Source organism: Wasmannia auropunctata, unplaced genomic scaffold (assembly GCF_000956235.1).
Source record: "Wasmannia auropunctata unplaced genomic scaffold, wasmannia.A_1.0 LD336095.1, whole genome shotgun sequence".
In the NCBI taxonomy this organism is placed as follows: Eukaryota; Metazoa; Arthropoda; class Insecta; order Hymenoptera; family Formicidae; genus Wasmannia; species Wasmannia auropunctata.
In genome coordinates, this window is record NW_012026795.1 from 2,884,417 (window position 1) to 2,905,149 (window position 20,733).

General features: G+C 42.8%; 1 protein-coding gene across 2 annotated transcripts in view; it reads left to right on the forward strand.

Annotated features, from left to right (window-relative positions):
- The window catches only part of LOC105462723, a 206,827-nt gene that overhangs the window by 181,480 nt on the left and 4,614 nt on the right, over nucleotides 1-20,733 (forward strand). For both annotated transcript variants that reach the window (XM_011709547.1, XM_011709548.1), the window contains exons 10-11: nucleotides 620-783; nucleotides 18,949-20,671. In XM_011709547.1, coding sequence (XP_011707849.1) covers nucleotides 620-783; nucleotides 18,949-20,671 — 1,887 coding nt within the window. The remainder of the gene's footprint in view (nucleotides 1-619; nucleotides 784-18,948; nucleotides 20,672-20,733) is intronic.

The following is a 20,733-nucleotide window of genomic DNA, read 5'->3' on the forward strand; positions in this document are numbered from 1 at the left end:
AAGGTTTAATATAGGAGTTTCGTATATTTTAAATTTCAATTTTTATTTTCTGTTTTTTTTTCTTGTAATAAAATAGATAAAGAAATTGTTTTTATTTGATATTACAAAAGCATTTTTGTTAATTAAATTTACGAGAAAATATATTGATAGAAAAATATTTTAGACATATAAAATTCAGTAGGATAATAATAACCATGCAGAAACGAAACGTGTGTTTTAATTTTTTGTTCGAGTTCAAACGTTTTGTGTAAAAAAAAAAAAGAATAAAGTGGCGCGACAACGGCACAATCAATATATGATGGGTCCTCTTTGGATTCACGAGGAGATTAATCCTCGTGGACTAAATGGACATGGGTTTGGTCCATTCATTGGTGTATACCTGTGCGCGTTTTAGCACATTCGATAGCGAATCGAACGACCCTGAATGCGTCGTTTGCAACAAACAAACGCGGCTGATACGGCGAATGTTTTTGACGTTATCAAATATCACTGCGACGTACGTTGTTTTTTTTTTACGTAAATACGTGCGTAAGCGCGATATTCTATCCTTATCCTATCGCGAGCGATATAATCGAGCGGGTGTAACGAAAATTGACGAGCATCCGTCTTCGTGTTTCAGATTATCAGTTTCCGATTGACGTTTCCGGCGTAGCCAAGGACCACCCTTTCCTCGAGGCCGACTCGCTGCAGAGCCTCTTCCGGCGTCTGCACGCCCTTAATCGTTGCGCCAATATGAAACTCGACACGCATCACACGCACCACAGCACGAGCCACGGCAAAAGCGTGAGTATGAAATACACGTCGAATTACTCGATACGGAGCACGTACGGGAAGAGTTGCGCAAACGCGCGGATACACGGAGATGCGACGAGGCATTTTCAATGAGACTTCCAATTAATCTCATTAGAATTAAGTCCAATTTCATTACTATCGACTTTCGCATTTTACGTAACTGTCATTCTAATGGGATCTGCAGAGATAACTTCGATTCCGCTACTTTTTTGCTCTATTCCTCTGTAAACTTATTTTTCTTTCCCCTTCGCAGTTTCTATCTTTAAATGTTTCTTGAAATTCTCTCGTTTCTCGTCGCATCTTTCGAGCACTCTCTTGAGAATTTTCCGATAGACGATGAGGTTTAGAGGAGACTTCAGGACGGAAATGTCAGATTAGGCCGGGGTCAGTTGGAGGAGACAAGGGTAGCTATTTAAATATTTCTTAGAATTCCATGGTCACATATTAGAACGACTCGAATGTCACGTTTTTACAAAAGTTTTCTTAGTAACGTTGCGCGCATGGTGAGTTTATATATTATTATTTTATTTATCATTTGTTTTATATATCCGCTTGTTTTCTAACTAAAATGGTAAAGTTTCAATGGGTTCTTTAAGTTCATGCATAAACAGATGTAAATAATAAATGCACGTTGCGTGATCAAGACGCGATAAATAACAATTTACTAGATTTTTAAAGTTTTGATTAAAAAATAGATAAAATGGAAAGTACATAAATTATGTCGACTTACCTATACACATACAAAACGTTAGTCAATCTCATCGATATTCTTGCTTGGTAATCTATGACATATCGATATTTGTGAGCCATATATTATGGCTTTTATGACACGTTCGCACATATAGTCATTGCTATGCGCGGGACGAAAGCGCATCCGCGCTATTCTTACGATTGTATCCATAGAATGACAAACGAATGGAATAGCAATTAACGATTGTCACGTGACGTGGGTAAACTCGTAGTTAATTACTTTGGAAAGTGCGCGCTGGAGTACGCAATTGAATGTATCGTAACGACGTCCAACCATGAATAGCAATACACCATTTGAAACCTATATATTATGCATTACTGTGAAAATCATTATTGCACTATCGTAATCATTGTTGCAACACAGAAACAGTTTGATGTTATTGTCAATTCATTGGGTGTTTTAGAAGATAAAAATCTGGCAAATTATAATTTGAAAGAGTTCTTGCATCTCTTCGTATTCCTACACGAATTTTATTTCTCGCGCTGAAGATCCCACTCGTATGTGAGCGGTCGGGAGGAGACGATGACCCACAATCATGTCATTCCGACGTTATCGTCGCATACCACGTGGATTAAATACAGCTGATCCGAAATAAGCGCGGCGAATCTACGAGCCGGCGGTAGATCGTAAAGATCAATCTACACGAATTGCCGAGTGGGAGTGTTATTGGGCCGCTCTCTCGAGAGCAGGAAGCGTTCACCGTAACTCTGGTGGAAGAGGAGCGTGCATCGCAAGAGTTAAAAGCATTTCGACGAAAGCCTAAATCAATTATATGATCCGGTCGACCGAGAATCGCGCCGTGGATCGAACCGCCGTGATGGTGCGATCGCGAAAGGAGACTCGGTCGGATTTATACACGTGTAGAACGTACCGGCGCCACAAAAGAGATGATATCATGGCAAATCGATCGTGTCTTTGTAGACACTGCTGAGTTTCGACATTGATTTGTGTATCGTATCGCGTATCGATCTCGGTTTTGAGAAGCGGTGAATAATGGATCGATCGGCCGGTTGCAATCCATCGATAAGCTCCTTGGAGTTTGCTCTATTGCGCGTGACGGACCGTAAGCAGGCTATTATCCGGTCGACCGTATGCCAATTTTTATGTAAGAAGATATTAACTTTCGGAAGAGTTGCTCTCCGGTGACGGAGAGAGGTCAATTCATACAACACCAGTGTCCCAGATACGCTGAACGATAATTCCGAAATTTCTTTTTTATTCAACAGTCTCTTTGCCAAGCGATATTTAATGTCAAACTTTATCTTTAATAAGACAAACTTATCTCTTAAAATTGTTAATTTCGCTTCTAAGATATATTCCAATATGTCTAGAATATTTTACGTAAAAACTCTTGCCTTTCTTTTCGCTACATAACATATCCTACCTAGCAAGGTTTATTTTGTATCATTGAGATCTATCGCAGTTGACAGTTCAAAAAAAAAAAACATCAGGACATTCGATAGATGGTACTATGGCACTGGAGCGTGATCGACGACTTTCACGCCCATAAAGGGCTCACGCGCGATGCGTGCACGTGCGTGCTTGCCAGCAACAGCTGCGACAAGTGGCGGAGCTCTTACCGGAAACCAACGTAGATCGCTATGTACAGTCGTATATTTAATAAATAGAAAATTTATCGAGCGACCGTGCGCGAAAACAGGCCGCGGAAAAAACTGGCGTGAGGATTTTTCAAGCAAATGTCCTTAGATGGGGAGAAAGCGCCGTTTTACGCGCACGCGTTCGAAACGGATATGTGCGCGAAACGTCACTGGTCGCCGCGCTGCTGACGCGCGAAAGTCTCGCCAAATTTGTAACCATGGTGACTCGCAAGATGTTGCGAGGTCGATTAGACGACGATCGGATCGTCGCCTTTTTGAGTAAAGAATATCCGTCCTTGCTTTGTACGTACGTGGAACGTACGATCGGTGTAACATTTCGGTTTAATTGCTTGAACATTTGCTTGAAATGAAATTTTGCGTACAATTTTAATCGAAGAAATTATAAATAGCCTTTATATAAATTCTTAAATGTGATAATATAATAAAAATATAATTTTTAAATAGAAATATCGAGACTGTGATATATTATAAAAGTTTAGTGTCTTATTTGCTAGCAATTAAGCTTGTTTACGAGGCAAGCAAACTTCAACTTTATAAAATGACCGAATATATATGAAAACTTTCAAGTAGAGAATCTGACAGGAAATTTCAGACTCCGAAATTTTAAGAAGATTACACGGAAAGAACAATTTTGTTGAAAGGTTTGAAAATTTTGCTAAAAACAGATCTGAAAATAATTTTTTCTTAAATCATCAAAATAATTTGTTGGAATATTAAAATTGATAAGCATTGCTATAAAATACGTTTCGATATTCTAGCAATCACTTTGACTTTCGCACAAAATTATTTTGATTATTGAAAAATTGTTTTCAGATCTGGATTCAGCAAAATTGTTTTTTCCGTGTATAGGAAATCTAATATTTCAACTGCGATACTGTTTTGATACTGTATGTTGTGGGATACTCCATGTTGTGATACTGTAAAACTTTGAACGCGCATCGATAATTGTGACGCGTTTTAATTTTAATTGTCATTAGATCTCCGGCGATTAATGAAACGTCGAGGGGTTGTCGGTGTAGTCACTGAATTTAGATTAATCAAAATGTATCGAGTAGAAAATACCGCGACGCGATATCATCGCGAGGGAAAGTGCCAAGTTCGTAAGGCAGTTTATTTTCTACCTATGTCTTACTATTTTGTTATCGCATTGACCTAGTTTGCATCCAAGGCCCATTGATCTTCCCGCGAGCCAGGTAATTTTATTCGCCTGTTTTAGACCTCGGCTGCTAAATTGCTCTCACCTTCGTCGTGCGGCCAGTACGCTTACATAGTTTTCGTAACGCTTAAGGTGAGATCAGTTTACAAATGCCAAAACTGGGTGCGACGTGTTGACAAGCCGAAAATAATCTCTGGGTTATAACGTGATAATGGAGATGTGGCAATTAACGTAATGTCTTTTATTTGCGATGAGAAAATGGTAAGAATATGAGAGGATAAAAATTTAAAGCATTAAAGTGTGTTATAATAATATTAAGATAATTTTTTTACTTTCAGAAAATGATGAGAGGAGATTTTGAGTTTATCCTTTAGCCTAATTTGTAATCGTATGCGTATAATTGCGATTTATAAAAAATTTAAAAGAAACAGCAGGCTTAACATGTGAAATTCAACATTTATTATTGATGAGATAAAGATAAATATCTCATATTACTTCCTCATATTCTTTCTCTTTATCTCAACAACATCGAAAATTAAACTCTTCGGCCAGAAGGCGCTGTAAAAGGAATTTTTTGGCTGACGTCGACCTTGCACTCCGGATGGAAAGCACTGACCGGCGTGTGCGTTTACCGGGTGAAAGCTGGCCGCTGATGAGACATGCACACGTGAAGTGTAATGATCCTCCTACCGAATCGAAGGCCTTACGAAAGCAAAAGGCGGAGCGGTGCCCTCCGGCGTTGACGTTCTCGTGAAACGATTCTGCGAGCGGCGAGGAACGTGCTTTGCGAAACGTGGCGATTGATTGATACGATGAACCGACACGTAACATTGTCCGTGACTGAATGAACGAATCGTGACGAGGTTCTTCTTGCTCCACAATAACGTAATCCAGCATCGAATCATCGCAACTGCACGATTGCGTGGATAAATCCGTTTAATTTTTGCCTTTAACCTTTGCCTCATCACGACAGACAGGCGCGCAACAGTTTCCCGTTGTTTCACGTCAAAATATTCTCGTTCTTTTTGGCTAAGAATCTAGAACCTGAATGAGAAAATTTCTTCGGCATGAAACCTTCTTTGGAGAGAAAGATCAATACTCCGAAATGCCACGGTAGCGTGACTTCGAAAAATTTTGAAACAGTATATTAGAATATATGCGTCCATTCCACGGGATTAAACACGGAGGAATCTCTTTGCGACCGAATCATTTCGCGCGTAACGCATACACGCGTGCAAGAGAAAGTAGAGGAATGACTGATGCGTTTTATAGGAATAATTTATACGCGAGCGTCGCGCGTAACTTAATTTGGTAAAGCGGCGTATATAGCAGCGGCCGCGTGTATCCGTGTAAAGGAGCAGTAGACATCCGGGACTTTCGCTGTCGGACGATCCGGTCCCTTTTCCTCTTTCGCCGGAGGTCCGAATCGTTTTCGTTCGATCCTCCCTATAATTGTTATTAATAAAAGCTTTCACTCTCTACACGCCCGCGACCGCCGAAAATGAGAACTCTCGCGCGCCTCTCTCGATCCCTGTGTTTGTCGAATCAACGACAGTGGCAATTTGTGGCAATTGGGTCGGTTTAACAGCGGTCGTATTATCGTGCTCGATCAACCACGTTTTCGTGCCCTACTTCGATCTGGTTCTTGAAAATTGCCGCTGCTTCCGAGCGGTCTGGAGCTCCGCCTGACGGAGGCAAAAATTGAGCCATTTAGAAGGAATACACTGTTACATCTATAGTGTCAAACTGAACCTTATTTAAGTAGCCACTGTTTTTAATAAATAGTTCTTTTTACTAAAACAATGGAGTTAAATAATTTAAAACAGTTCAAATTTAACCCAAATTTGGGTTAAATCCTATTGTTTTATTTAAAAATAACTATGTTGTTTTAGTTAAAAATAATTATTTATTAAGTAGGAGCAGTGGAGACTTAAATAAGGTTCAGTTTGACACTATAGATTTAACAGTGTATAAGAATGTTAAAGCTATCTGTACTTGTCGCAGCTATATTAAAAAGATTCAACCGACTTGGCATTTTTAGTAATAAAAATTTCCCAATTAATTATCTCATCAACATTATTTCATATACCTGTATATAAATGCAATTATTTAATTAATATATATTTTATTTGTGCAATTACGTTACCTTAATTAAATTTGAGATATATACCACATAAGCGTGAATAGGCATGGCACAAATATAACGCATCAACATATATAAGGAAAAACCTTTCCTAAACTTATTATTATTATCACGATATAACAATTTATTTAATAAGGGGACATATTTAATATTAACGATTTAATGTGTATCCTTTATTTAATCAAATTCTAATACCGCGCATCGTCTTTCAGGTATTAATACACACATCAGGTATGAGCAAAACTTCTAAACTTTTAGAAAGCGCGGCAAATTAAATTGATTGCCGGCTTGTTAACTCGCGTTTACAGGGAGCACGAAAATTGCAATCACGTTAAACGAGCGCACGCTAATACCGAACAGGGATGGAAGGAGGAGAGGAGACATGTAGAGGTATCATCGACGTCCTATCGTCGCGAAATACAAGAGTACAACAAGCGAGCCGAGAGTAATTATTTGCCGGCGCGGTAGTCAGCTTTATGCGGCCTTTTACCGCGACGCAGACACACGTGCCCACGTGTGATTGCCTGTGTCGCGGTGCATGTGCCTGCGCAAGGGGGAATATCCCGGACGAAAAGCGGGAGGCAGAAGTGCAAGTAGCGAGGGATTTCGCGGCCGACTCATTAATTGGCAAACAGTTAATTGCCGGGCAGGAAAGTCGTTATAAAAGGTATTTCATCCAACGCTGCCACTTCCCATTTTTCTTCCTGCTTTTTCTTTTGCGCCTCGCCGTTTCAGTTTCTCTCCCATTCTTCTGCTTCAGTTCCTCCATATCACCGTAGATTTCTCCTTCACGCGCATACGAGAGCCCCTCTTCGTTTTCTTCTTGTATCGGTTTCAACTTTTTCGCCCCGTACATACGTGATTCTCTCATTTCACACCTGATGGTTCTTCTTTTATTCACCTTAAGTCTGTATTTTCTCCGCGTCTACTTCCTTTTCGTCCTCCCTTTACACCTCCTCGTCAGTTTTTCTTCCTTCGCATCGTCCCGCCTTCTCTACCGCTCTATATCTTCTCCTCTTTTTACATACACGGTCGCCCCCTTTTCCGTCGGTTTCCCCTTTTTCTTCATACGCGACGCTTTTTCCATTCCTCCCAACGTTACGGACGCTCTCGCGTTCAGAATGCGCTCAGCGGGTGAAGGAGTGGTGGGTACGCGTAATTACATGTGCGCGCACCCGGGTTGCCGGCGACGGCTTCGCCGGTGCGTAAAGCCTGGAAACAGGTTCGCGGTACACGCAACCGCGGAGAACGCCGCCGCGCTGGCAGACTGCGCGGCACGGTTCCACGTCGCACCTGCAGCATATCGCAGTCACGCCATTGGCAGGGCACGGTGGTAATAATACCCGGGGATTTTTGTAAACGTCGCGCTAACAGAGAACTGACAGCGGAATAAAATTCATTCGACCTACATGCAGTATCGTATGTACACATTTAAAATAATTTAATTGATTCAATAATTCCATTCAAGGTTTGTCATGTTTTCCCGAGATGAGAGCTCGCGTAATTTCAGTTTCGTAGTTTCGCTGTGGGATCGTAACCAGGAATCGTAAAAGCAAAAGGAAAAGTGAATAACTGCACCGTTTGCGTCTTGTACCAGCCACATATTCTCGGATTAAAGCACTTCAATATTCTTGACGTGGATGAATAAATTCCAATCCTTCGAGATCTGTCTGACATTATACAATCGACGTCGTTCTTCGGGGGATAATAATACTGGCATACCTGAGCGTTGAATACGAATCACAGGTGAACGGTTAACGATGAACAACTTAAATTGTCCTACTAAATAGAGATTGCTGATTCACGGAGACTCCGAGGTCACCGAGAGGTACCGTATTTTCCCTGCGGCATTCGAGGGAATATCGATCATTATTCGCAGTTTTTCCGTGGCACCTTTACCTCTCTCTGGTCTCTCTCTCTCTCTCTCTCTCTCTCTCTCTCTCTCTCTCTCTCTCTCTCTCTCTCTCTCTCTCTCTCTCTCTCTCTTTAAAAAGTGCCGCGGATTGTCGGGTAGGCGCGACAGCGGGAAACGAAGCGACGACAACGCGATGCGTCTCTCTTTCTCTCGCGCCGAGTTGACATGCGCAAACGACAGCCGACATTCCTCCGTCGATCGCGCAAACCGGTTGCCATAAATTCGCGCGAACGTACGCGACTTGCCCCGTTTCTACCGCCGATACCCGTATCGACGCGCGGCGCTTTTTCCCATAGCACGACGGTCGGTGCACCGTAAATTTTATGTATGTATTCAGAAAAACGCATACTGTTCGTGCGCAGCTCAAGATGTATAATACGTCTCATTAAGCAGAAATTCATTTGTGTTCTCTCTGGGTTCACTGTACTTCCTCTTACTCTGCTGTTTCTACAATCAGTCTGAAATTAATTTTTGCTTGGCAACAATTTTTATACAGAAGTGATTTTTATTAATTCTCTATGTCTCTAAATATTTTTAAGAATTATATTTGCATTGTAAAAATATTTAGAATAAGATTTATTATCTTTTATCCTTTGTTTTGTAAGAGTTTCTAGAAATTTTTAATTTCTTATATTTTAATGAAACGAATGAGATATTCTTATTGCAAACGGATGTACTTTAAATCAGTCTAAACATTTACATGAACGTAAGAACTTGCGACATTTGAAAGAATCATATTTTATCTCCTTCGCATTTATTACTTTGCATAAACGATGATATTTTAAAAATTACATTATATATAAAAAGCTTAATATATACATATATTCTGCTTATTATAAATTTTCCTGCAGCAGTGTACGGCTTGCTCTCAGCCAAGATGTTAACAAGCTTCCCGTCCTTATCTCTCGCGCAAATTAATCCAGTTACAGCTCGGCTTATACCGTAATTATACTACGTGCCGCCTGAGAGGAAAGTACCCACGCTCGATAATTAGCGCGTCCGATTCGCGGGAATCCGCGCCGAAAGCGTGTCATTTCTTCTGCGAACGCGGTCTCTATGTAGAAAGTACACGTCCTCGGATGACGACGAGGACGGGGCGATGATTATCCGAGCTGGGATTTATCCGTCGGATCCGCAACACGAGAGCTCTCCTCCTGACCCGGGGAGCTCCTTATCGAGCAATCGAGCGCCGAGCGCGAGCGAAGAGGGACGGGGGGGGAGGGAGGGCGCGTTTCTAAGGTGGCATACCGCAGAAATCGGACGACAGGAAACGGTCATTAGCGCGGGATAAATGTCCGCTTGTCACGCTCGTGCATATGCGCATTTCTATGCCGCACCGTTATAACGATCTGTGCGCGATCTTGTACGCCCGACGCGGAGCGCGGATCTAGTTTTTAATAGACCGCCGCACCGCGCCGCTGCACCTGCACGGCATAATCGCCGTTCTCACACTCGCCGGAAGAGGAGTACCGAGAAAACTGTCCCAACTTTTAATTGCGCGATTCAGAGTCGGGTCGTTGTAATGCCAGACGTAACGGAATTAAGAAAGGCGCAATGCGTCCTTCCAAGAATTTTAGAAACACTATAAATATACTCGTCGTACTTCATTATCTCTGCAAATTACCGCCCACTATATATATATGTATTTATATAATAACATGCTATTAATCAGCGTAAAGTGTGTTATTATCTACTAATATTATATCAGTGTAATCAATTTCCAACAACTACAGAGGTACCGGTATAAAAATGCCTTATTTTCGTTAGGCAGACGTCGTTTGTTGGGAATGGAAAACGTAGTAATTCTATATTGGCGCTACTTTCTCGGCATGCCAGATGATCTTTTCTAGTATTCGCGACGATGGGTGGCGGCCGCCGTCAAATCGCGATGCTTTATTTACAGAGCAACCGCGAGCAGTTAGCGCTCGCGGCCGAGAGCCGGTGTATTATCATAAATTTCCATTGGACCGTTCAGAAGCCAATTAGCGTAAGTCACACCGTGATGAAGCCCGCGATACCGTTTGCGGTTGTTTAATTCAACCAACGGCCGCGCGGGAACCGTTGCATCGCGCCGCAGCTTAATGCAATCGATGGATTCATGTCGGATTAAAAGCCACTGCGTCCATCTGGTTTTTAACGAACTTGAGTCGAATCCGCTGTCGCAGGTTGCCTGCGATATTCGTAACACGAAGACAGAAATCGAAGTCGTTCGCTGAACGCGAGAAGTTCCAAAGAGTCATTTTTCTTAACGTCATAAAGTATCAAGATCATTCATGCAGAACTAATATCTTGCAAGCTTGATTTTCAATTCAGGTTAAACTCACATTTAATGATAATAATTAGCTATATCTATTTTAAAATTTAGATCCAGTTTGTGATTTTATTTCAATCTTGAGTTGCACGCAGTGGAGATCACTTTCACGTTGAAGTGCAATGTATACCTTGTGATTTTCTTCATGCCACGTTTTGCGCGCTCTCCAGATTTATCCCGGAGAGCGTCTAATAAGCGACATTTCCATGGTAATAAATAACGATAAAAAAAAAACCGCGGCCGTTTTCCCTCGTTTTTATGTTTTTCCTCGGAAACGTTTATCCGCACACATGTGGAATCCTCATGTGGACACGTCACGCGCGTTAAACAAGTGTCACGCATCGCCTCGGGCGAAGGGACGAGAGCGGGATGCTGCGAGATGATTTCTCTCTTGTGAGAGAGTCGAGAGAGAAGCGTCGGGAGAAACGGTCGCTGCGGCCAGACAGCGCGGCGTCGTCGTCGTGCGCGAAGCCCTGGCGTGACAACGAAGTCGTATAGGCAACCGTAGAGGGCCATTCCAATTAGAGCTTGTCAAATGATCTCTATAACCGTTTTGAATTAATTATCATAAATTCTATTTATTAAATTTTCAAGAAGAAATTAAATGATCTATAAAATGTACTTATATTAAATTAGAGAGAAGCGGTATAAAAATTTAACGTAGCAATTTCTTAATAACGAAATTAATGGCAGCATCGCGGAAATCTATTACGTGTAATATCGATCCGACTCCCACTCGAATTTCTCTGTTGCATCGGTTGCCGCCGAGTGCCATTTACGCATAGTATGCGCATCGGGAGAAACTCCTACGAGGTTTTCCAGCCGAGAATTATCGCTGAAACCGACGCTGTCCTAATACCTCCCCGCGATTGGAATGATCGATCGACCGACCTAGGCGAGCTGGTTCTCGCAAACGAGGATTTACTCACCGTTAGGTCGCCCCACGAACGCTCGTTAGTTAATGATACCGGAAGTAAGGGACGATGAAGGTGACGATGAAGATGGTTGGGATTAATGAGGCGTGACGGGAGTATCATCGCACGATGATGTTTTCTTGCGGTGGATTCGCGCGGAGTCCTTGTAGAAAAATGCACCGATGATCGTCATATCAATTTTGAGAAAGCGAGATTTGTAAAGATTTGTAATCTTATACAAAAATAATTTATATATCACTTGTTAATTGTTTGTTGGATTGTTAGCACAAGTCAGTAAATTAAAAGGTAATAGAAATAATAATAAATTAAATATATTCAATTATAAAAATAGTGGAAAATTAGTTTCAAGTCAAATATTTAAAAATATCATATTTCAATCAATAAATATATGTTGTTATTTCTGGGCATCTTTAAATTGATGAATGATTATTGTATTGCTGAAAATATATCTATTTGTATTTTTATTTCTGTAACGTTTAGCATTTCTTCTACTCTTTTTCGGCTCTTAAAACTGGATGGGCGACTCGTTAATGAAAATGACGCATAAATATTTCTGTGGCCACCGTTTGACTGGCGGTTTTTTGACGTTAGGCTAATTGAATTTCGTGATATACGTTCCACACAATGACGGGCCATTCGTACTCGTTAGGCCGCTGCAAATCGAGTGTCACTGATCGCGACAGGCCGCAAACTTCTATACGGCGGTGGTCGTATACGGCCCAAATTTAGAACCACCATAGAACGATGACCTAGATTTTCGAATGTTTTCGTTCGCTCTGGGTGGTACGCGATAAAAATTCTCTCTTCGTGTTGCATACATCCAATTTTTAAATCTAGACTTTTCGGTCAGCACAAAATAGATTTGAGGAAAACTTGATACAAATCTCAGTTTTTCCTGGATTTATCTATAGAAAAAACGATTAAATCTTTTGTTAACAATCGGTTTCACGAATTGTATCGAAAATAAAATATCGTCGTACGCATCTTTTCGACGCTCTTAGTAATATTTTTTCGTGCTCTTCCTTGGCCGTTGCATTTCGAGAAACTCGGCCGAGAGTCGAGCGCGAACAAATGGCAGGAGCAAAAACTGGCCGCGCTCCTTGCGAGCATTGTCAATTCCGCGAGTTAAAATTCTCGATTCGAAAGTATGTTATCGTCGTACTTGCGAACGCGAGACGATGGCAGAAGAAGTAGAGGAGACCGACATTCCAAGGATTTCCGTCGCAACGGCTACAGTCACCGCTGCACAGTCGCAGTTGCAGTGGATCGTGGATTTCTTCATTGACAATCGTGATTCAGTGACAAGCCCTCGAGAATCGTACGGTTCGTCGTGTTGGTCGTTTTCTTTACGCGAAACATCGAATATAGCTCCCCTGTTAGCGACATATCAACCGGTCGTCATTGAATTTGTAGCCGCGACCTCTTTTTGTTGTCCAGTGTCACGATTTCCTTCTTTCATGGCGCAACTGGCGATCGCATCGCTCGTTTCTTCAATTCGCTAAATTGTATTCTTGTTTTACAAATATCAATACTGCCGCATACAAGTCACAAGAATTATCACATAAAATTAATAATGTATGCGCAATAATTAACATTTATGTATTTAATATTTGCAGATTAGATAAACTCGATCGGTTTTTTTTTCAGATACTCTTTTTTTATATTTTGTTTATTTATCACGTCCAATATATAATATTATAAGCAATAATGAACATGGTCATAATACCGTTTTATGATTCACTCCTTCTATCTATCTATTACTTTTATTATATTTGTTTTTGCTTTCGACTGCATCTGCAGTCAATCTTAGATTAACGTACTCATCAGCCTTTATTAAATCTCGCTCTTAAATCGGGGGTTTTAGTCGGTCACGATACGAATAGAGCAACTAAGCGGGTGCATTAAAATTAATGTTAATTTTGTGAAAGGGGCAATTCCTCAATTTTCTTGCCGCGGCAAGTCGCTTTCATCTGGGCGTCGTAAATTAAATTAATACCATCGCGTGTTACGACGGCAGATTAATTGGTAATCCAACGCGACCAACAATTCCGACAACATGAGCATTCGCGAATGGCTGGTAGTATTTAACTATATTTGTGCGCGTCTGTTATAATTGCTTGTAAAGACAGTAAAGGAATAGAATGTTCATTAGACCAAAGTTTGAAGCTTTATATCACATATAATTACGTTTTATGCTGCATAAAATGGCGGTAATACGTGCATTCCGAGCTATATATTTTTTAACTGCGTTTAATGCATAATAAACTTTTATGATATAAAGTAATTACGCATGTGATCATGATCTCTCACAGTTTCATGTAAATTTGATGTAACGAAATAATATTACACACACGTCTTTCGCAGAGATATTAAACAAGTAAATGATGAGATATGCATTTTAATAGGGACACTCGTCGGAAGTCGGGATGAATTTTTTTCCTCTTGCGTAACGAATATCCTTCCATATAGCCGAGACCGCTGCACGTATTCGCGCGGCGTACATACATATGTCGGACCGTCCATCGTCCCAGGCCCAGAAAAACGGCGGACGGAGGTTTGTTCAACCTGCTTAGACGGAAGTGACGTCGGCCGTACATACGGCGGGGCGACACGGCTCGTTGAGTGCCGCGCGGAAATAACTCACGTATGGGGGTATCGTCACGTCTCTTGTAGTAATGCGCCGGAACGGAAACGCAGATAACGTGCATGCGAGCGAGCCAACGATCCAAGTGCCGAACGGATGGTAATCGACCGCGAAACTTATGCGCGAAGGAGAAAGAGAGAGCGAAAGAGAGAGAGAGAGAGAGAGAGAGAGAGAGAGAGAGAGAGTCGATGCCGATGTCCGATGCGCATTAGATGCATTACGAAAGGTGCATCCTCCTCGGTGGAGGATGACGAAGAGTGTCTATCGCGTCGATCCTCCGCGACGTAAATGCATAGTCTTCGTAGTTGGCTCGTAGAGTCCTCTCGCCGTCTCGCCCTTCATCAGGCGTGACACCGGTGTATAATACTCAACGACGGCGAAATGTCAGATAGAATTAAGGTACAGATAATCGGAATTGCAACATATGAGATAGAAATTAGAAACACGGCCGTATAGTTGAATATGCGATAGTCCATATTAATTTGCATTTATATCAAACAAAAGCATATAGAGACTTCAGAATATATTATAACTTGTCGAAATTCATAAACTTAAATAACTAAATTAAGCCATTAATTTTACACGTTGAAAGCTTAATGGACACTTTGCATTCTCATCGCGCCTCCGCGTCATGATGCCAGGTACTTATCGCAATTCACGAACGAGGGATCCTATTTAGCCTTCCGGTTTGTGTTGACCTGAAAAGTCGTTATCGGCATTCACGCATCCGAGAGCTTTTCGTTCCGTTATTATCCGTCTTCCCGATCAGCTAGAGTTCTATCACGGGCTGCCCTGGTTGCTCCGTCACCGAGGAAAGAGAAACGACATGGTGACCCCTGCGACTTCTCCTGGTATCTCGTCGAGTCCCCATGAGGTGACTAAGCCGAAATGGGCGTCTTTTCGTGCGCCCCGAAGACGGTTGGCTTTCTAACAATAGGACCGACACATTGCTCCTCGTTACGAAACTTGACGCCTTTGTATTTCCACGTGGAGCGCACACACGTGCATACACGTACACACACGCAAAAAAATTACTTAGTAATAGTAACTAAATTTCAATAGCTGAATCAAAGCTATAATCTTAGCTATAAGAGCTACCGCCTAAAAATTTATTAACTGAAATTAAAAGCATATATCAGTACAGGCAGCTAAAAAGATGGCATGCGTACCTAAATATCTTATCATACACACATTTAGCACACAGAGCTAAGTTTATAGCTATACGCGCGAAAATTTGATTTGTAATTGTTTTTTCAATGTGGCACTGCCGTATGCACATCTACAGCGCATTTAGCATTTACATTTTGCAATATATACTTCAAATATTATTATTCTATTGCGAAGATAAAATAGCATAGTAGATTCGGCTAAATATCATTTGATTTTGAGCAGCAAATATTTTTTGCTGTAGCACCTACATTTTAATAACTTATTAAAAACTTATTAAAATTAAACTTCGGCAGCAACGACATTAGCTGTCCCTATTTTAACGACACGTCTTAGCTGCCATAGTTGTATTTTAGCTTCATTGGCTAATCCTTTTTCTGCGTGTGCACACACACACACATACACGGAGTGTGTACGCCTGTGTGCCATCTCACGTGATCCACGCTACATGACAATGGACCCTCGTCTCACCGTCGTGGCAACGCCTCGCACGGTTTTCACGGTGGCACCATTCGACACGCATACACACAGACGCGCGCGTTTCTCATCTAACAAGAAGAGAAGATCACGTTTTGAATCTTATACGGTCTCAGGATTTCCCCGGAGTATCATGAATGCACAATTTACAAGAAATGCGACGGTTTACGGAAAGAAAATCTCGTGACTCTTTATAAAGCGCTGATTTTTAACACTTTGCCACGTGTATCCAATTTGATACTACGTGGGTTCAGGGTGCCGCGTGTATCAATTTGAATAGACATACACTTCCTACTTACTACCATGTGTATATGAACTAAGAACACTTTGCATTGATTTTATATTGTAGATTGTAAATTCTATTCTATGAACTTAGCGCCGAATATTTTTATTAATGAAAACATATTTTATTGGAATGTGTATTTTAACGTGAAAATTTTACTTAAAATTACATTATTGTATATATGAAAAATATAGCGTGACGCCAGAAAACCGAACAAAAATTCGCACGACAATCAAAGAATATTAAAGCATTATAGATAAATATCAATAAATGATATCTCTTACAATCCTCCCTTTATTTTCCTTTAACTCGAATAAATATTATCTTTGTTACAAGATAACAAAGTTAGAAACAACTGTAAAAATTTATTTTGTATTTTTGTAGCATATTGTTGAAATTAACACGAGGATGCATTTCGCGCACTTTCCTCTCGATATTTCATTTATTTCTAGATAAATATGTATAAGTGTTATAATGAAGTTCGTACCGATTCCCGGATGATTGATGTCAGTCTGTCCGGCGCCACTAAAAAGAAGTAATATGCCACTCCCGAGCGTTTCCGCGCGCGAAAGAGACGTTTTATTTATACGCACCGGGGCCGCCGGAAGGAATAATTAGCGGCGCAAAAATAGTTTCGCAATTATACCGTGCCTTATACATCGGCGTGAACCTTGCCTCGCAGATCTCATCAAAGACCCGACGTATGTCACCGAAGTCGTCGTCGTCGTCGTCGACAACGTCGCTGTCGGACGTCATCCGGCCGACTTTATTTCTGTCACCCCGACGGAAGGGTTTCGAAAGCCCCTCGCTCGCCTGCCCCGCCTGTAGCGTTAGGCCAATACAGAGCGCGAAATGCACTCCGAAATCTCAAAAATCTATTTTCTGCCGACGGCGCCCACGCGTTATTTCCCGGGCCGATATCCCGCGCGTGCAATGCCGCGTATTTTTATCCGTGGCCCACATCCCCGAGGAGAAGCGCTACCTCATTATTATTCGGCCACTCGCATAATCGAACGAGGAAAAAAAACGAGAGAGATAGAGAGAAAGACGCGAAAAGATGAAACCCCGTTCATTTCTCCACGACGACACGGAAACCCATTTAATTCGAGCGTTAGCCACTCAACACCGCGCCGCGCCGCGCCGCGCCGCGCCTCGCGGGATCGTTCTAGTAAATTATTTTTTACGACGTGCATCACACAACTCACTGCCTTAGGCACGCTGTGTTTCCTATATAAAACGGGATTTACCGCGGCGATAAAAGCGCGCGCAATCGTTTCTCCGGACGTCGAAGCTTCCCGAAATGAATTAGGAACACGCGGTTTGGGGTCGTGTCAGTTCGCGTCGGACGGACACGTTGAGTGGAGCAGTGGTGGTAAGTCAGTAATAGCCGGCCGTAAATTTCAGAAGGTACAATGAAATTTAATTTAGGAGACATAATTGGGACGTAAACTGTTTTGACGTGATGGAAATTTACAATGTTTCTTCTTGTAACATTTATTTAATTGATGGTGATATCTCGGATATAAAACTGATTATATATAAGCCATTATTACGTATATTTATCATTTATGTACAAACGTAATAATTTTCGTATCATTTGGCGACGTTCTATTTCCATTATAAATAATAAAATTTTCTTTTTATCTTACTGATACGATTAGCGCGTGGCTTTCATCGGAAAATCTCGAGTTTCCCGGTCCATCTCGGTTCTTCGAAAATTGCTTAATTCTTATATTACGCCAGCTAATGATCTCGCGATTATCGAGCCGGTGATTTCTTTTTCTCTTTACTACCGAGGCCAGCAGGAAATACTTGACTTACGACCTTAAGACCCCATCGCCGATTACGAACGGTAAAAGTGGCCGGTGCGCGGAACACTTTCTACAATTAATTATAGAGCACGGGCGGGATCAGCCTGTTCCCCAACACCAGCGGCGGTCCTCAATTTCGTCGTTACGAATTGATTACGAAGCACCGTCGTTCGTTAAGCATTCGATGAGCATCGTTTATCTCCAACGTTATGCTTTCCTCCGCGGTATGGACGTCGCGTCGGATAACGTGAGTCACACACAGTCTGGCCACTTTGTTAGCCCGCTGTAATCCCGCGGAAGAAACGCCCAGGCCTTTACGGATTACACGCGCCGGCCGGCTAGTTTATTACTTACTTTGTGCTTGCCCGAATCGCACCTTGCACGCGACAGGATTATCCTCTGCGCGAAATAAATGGGCGCGAGGCCCCGCTCGCGAAAGCCGCATGTATTATGTACGAGTGGAATTCATTCGAATCAAGTTCCCGAATCCAGATTCAGCTGGATCCGGATCGTGATTCAGACTGGTGAATCACATTTTGCCACATCGCATTTTTTTGCCTGGAAATTTAGGTCAATCGGAATAACTATGATATATTCTTGTTAAAAATACAGTAATTATTACAATTTTTATCTGCACGGTAATTTAATCAAATTTAATGCTTTAACGATGGACCAAATTAATAAACCAATTTTTTCAAAAAAATGATTAATGCTTTCTCTGTAACGAAAATAATTATTTTGTTAATCAAAATAATTATTGCATCTGTTCTATTTCTTCTTTTATTATCGGTTTATTATATTATTATTAATTATAAAATGCAACTTTAGGATATATATATATATATATATATATATAAATTGATATCAATATATTATAATTAGTACATTAATTGTCATGTTAAAATTCGCTTTAATTTAAATTATGTGATCGTTTGTGCTTACAGAGTGGCGGTGGTGACGAATCCGACGAGGACACGCAGTGCGCCTTGAGCGAAAAATGGACCTTCGAGAAGAAGACGAGACGCTGGTCCCGCATAGGCGACGTCACAGCGGCGAACGTTGAGAGGCTGCAGGCGATCGCCGGGCAGAACGCCGCGTCCGAGGACGACTCCATCGAGGATCGTCTGGAGGCCGAAGAAGCGGAGGATACCATGCTGGAGAATCTGCAGTACGGCAGCTTGCCACCGGGGACCGTCCCCGACGGGGAGAACAGCGCGCGATTTCGCAGGAGCGGCTCGGAGAGGCTACGGGACGGCGCAAAGGCTTTCCTGAGGCGCGTGGAGTCTCTAAAATCGCGACGGCGGAAGCGCCAGAATCGCGACGGGGTGGTGATCAGCGGACCCCAGGTGCTCGACGTGATGTCCATGCAGCAGAAGATGAAGGAGCTGAATTGCGTCGACGTGTCGCCCACGGGGCCGGCGCCGGTGTCCTTCAACGAACTCCTGTCGGCTTCGCCTCTACCAATTCCCGGCTCGCCGGCCACCCTACCGGCCTCTCCCTATCATCTACCGCCGTCGCCGCTGGCGAACGCGCCTAGTCCCTTCGGCGACGACTCCTCCAGCTACTGCTCGGACGGCTCGCAGGGCGGTGGACCGACGCCGACGCCGACCCGCACAAAGATGAGTCGCGCCCGCCGATTTCTACACCGCGGCAGGGAGGATCAGGGCGCGCTGAGCGACTCCGAGTGCCAGCCGACGAACTGGCGACACCGATACTTCCGCGACGCTAACAGCAATCACGCCAAGGTGCTCGAGTTCGTGAGCGTACGTTCCCACAGTTCCAAGGAACGTTCCCAGACTTCCACGCCGGCGAAGAACACACCGATCAACACTCGCGGCGGCAGCCTGAATCTCGGCAAGGAGTCGCAGAGGTATCGCGACAAGCTCGTGCAGAGCAAGGAGGAAAAGGCGACATCCTCCTCGAAGCGGGAGGAGAAGACACGCAAGAGCTTCCGGCACCGCGACGATTCGCACAGGGAAGGCAAGTCGCTGGCCAAGGATGTGACAGTCTACCGAGAGAAATCCAGGAGTAGGAGCTCTGAATTGGCCGGCAGTCAGGAGAGTGGCTCCACCGTGGCTAGTAGAGATTCCGAGCCGGAAGAGGAATCGCCCAGGCACAAGGGCACCGTTGTGAGGTGGCACAGCTTCCAGAGAGGGTCGCTCTACCCCGAACCCTTGGACCCGTTGTGCCCCAGAGCGATGGCATCCATGTCGTGCGGACAACTTTTAGTCCTGAGGAAGCTGGCACTGCTGAAACTCACGGCGTGCATGGAACGGTATTGTCCGACTCATCGCACTGGCTGGAACTGGGAGCTTCCGAAGTTTATCAGGAAAATCAAGTCGCCTGATTATAAAGACAAGACGGTTTTCGGAGTGCCGCTCTTACTGTCGCTACAGAGAACCGGTCAAGCGTTACCTAAGTGCATTCAAATCGCCCTGAGATGGCTGAGGGCCAACGCTCTGGATCAGGTGGGCATCTTTAGAAAGAGCGGCGTCAAGTCGAGGATACAGAAGTTGAAGATCATGACGGAGACCCAGGGGGACAATATCAATTTTGACGGGCAGCAGGCATTTGACGTCGCCGATCTTGTCAAACAGTATTTCAGGGAGCTGCCGGAGGCTCTGCTGACGAACAAGCTCTCGGAGACGTTCATCGCCATCTTCCAACGTAAGTCTAATTCCTTGCTTTTCTAGTTTGTAGTGTAATTAAAGGCGCGAAAAGAGGAAAAA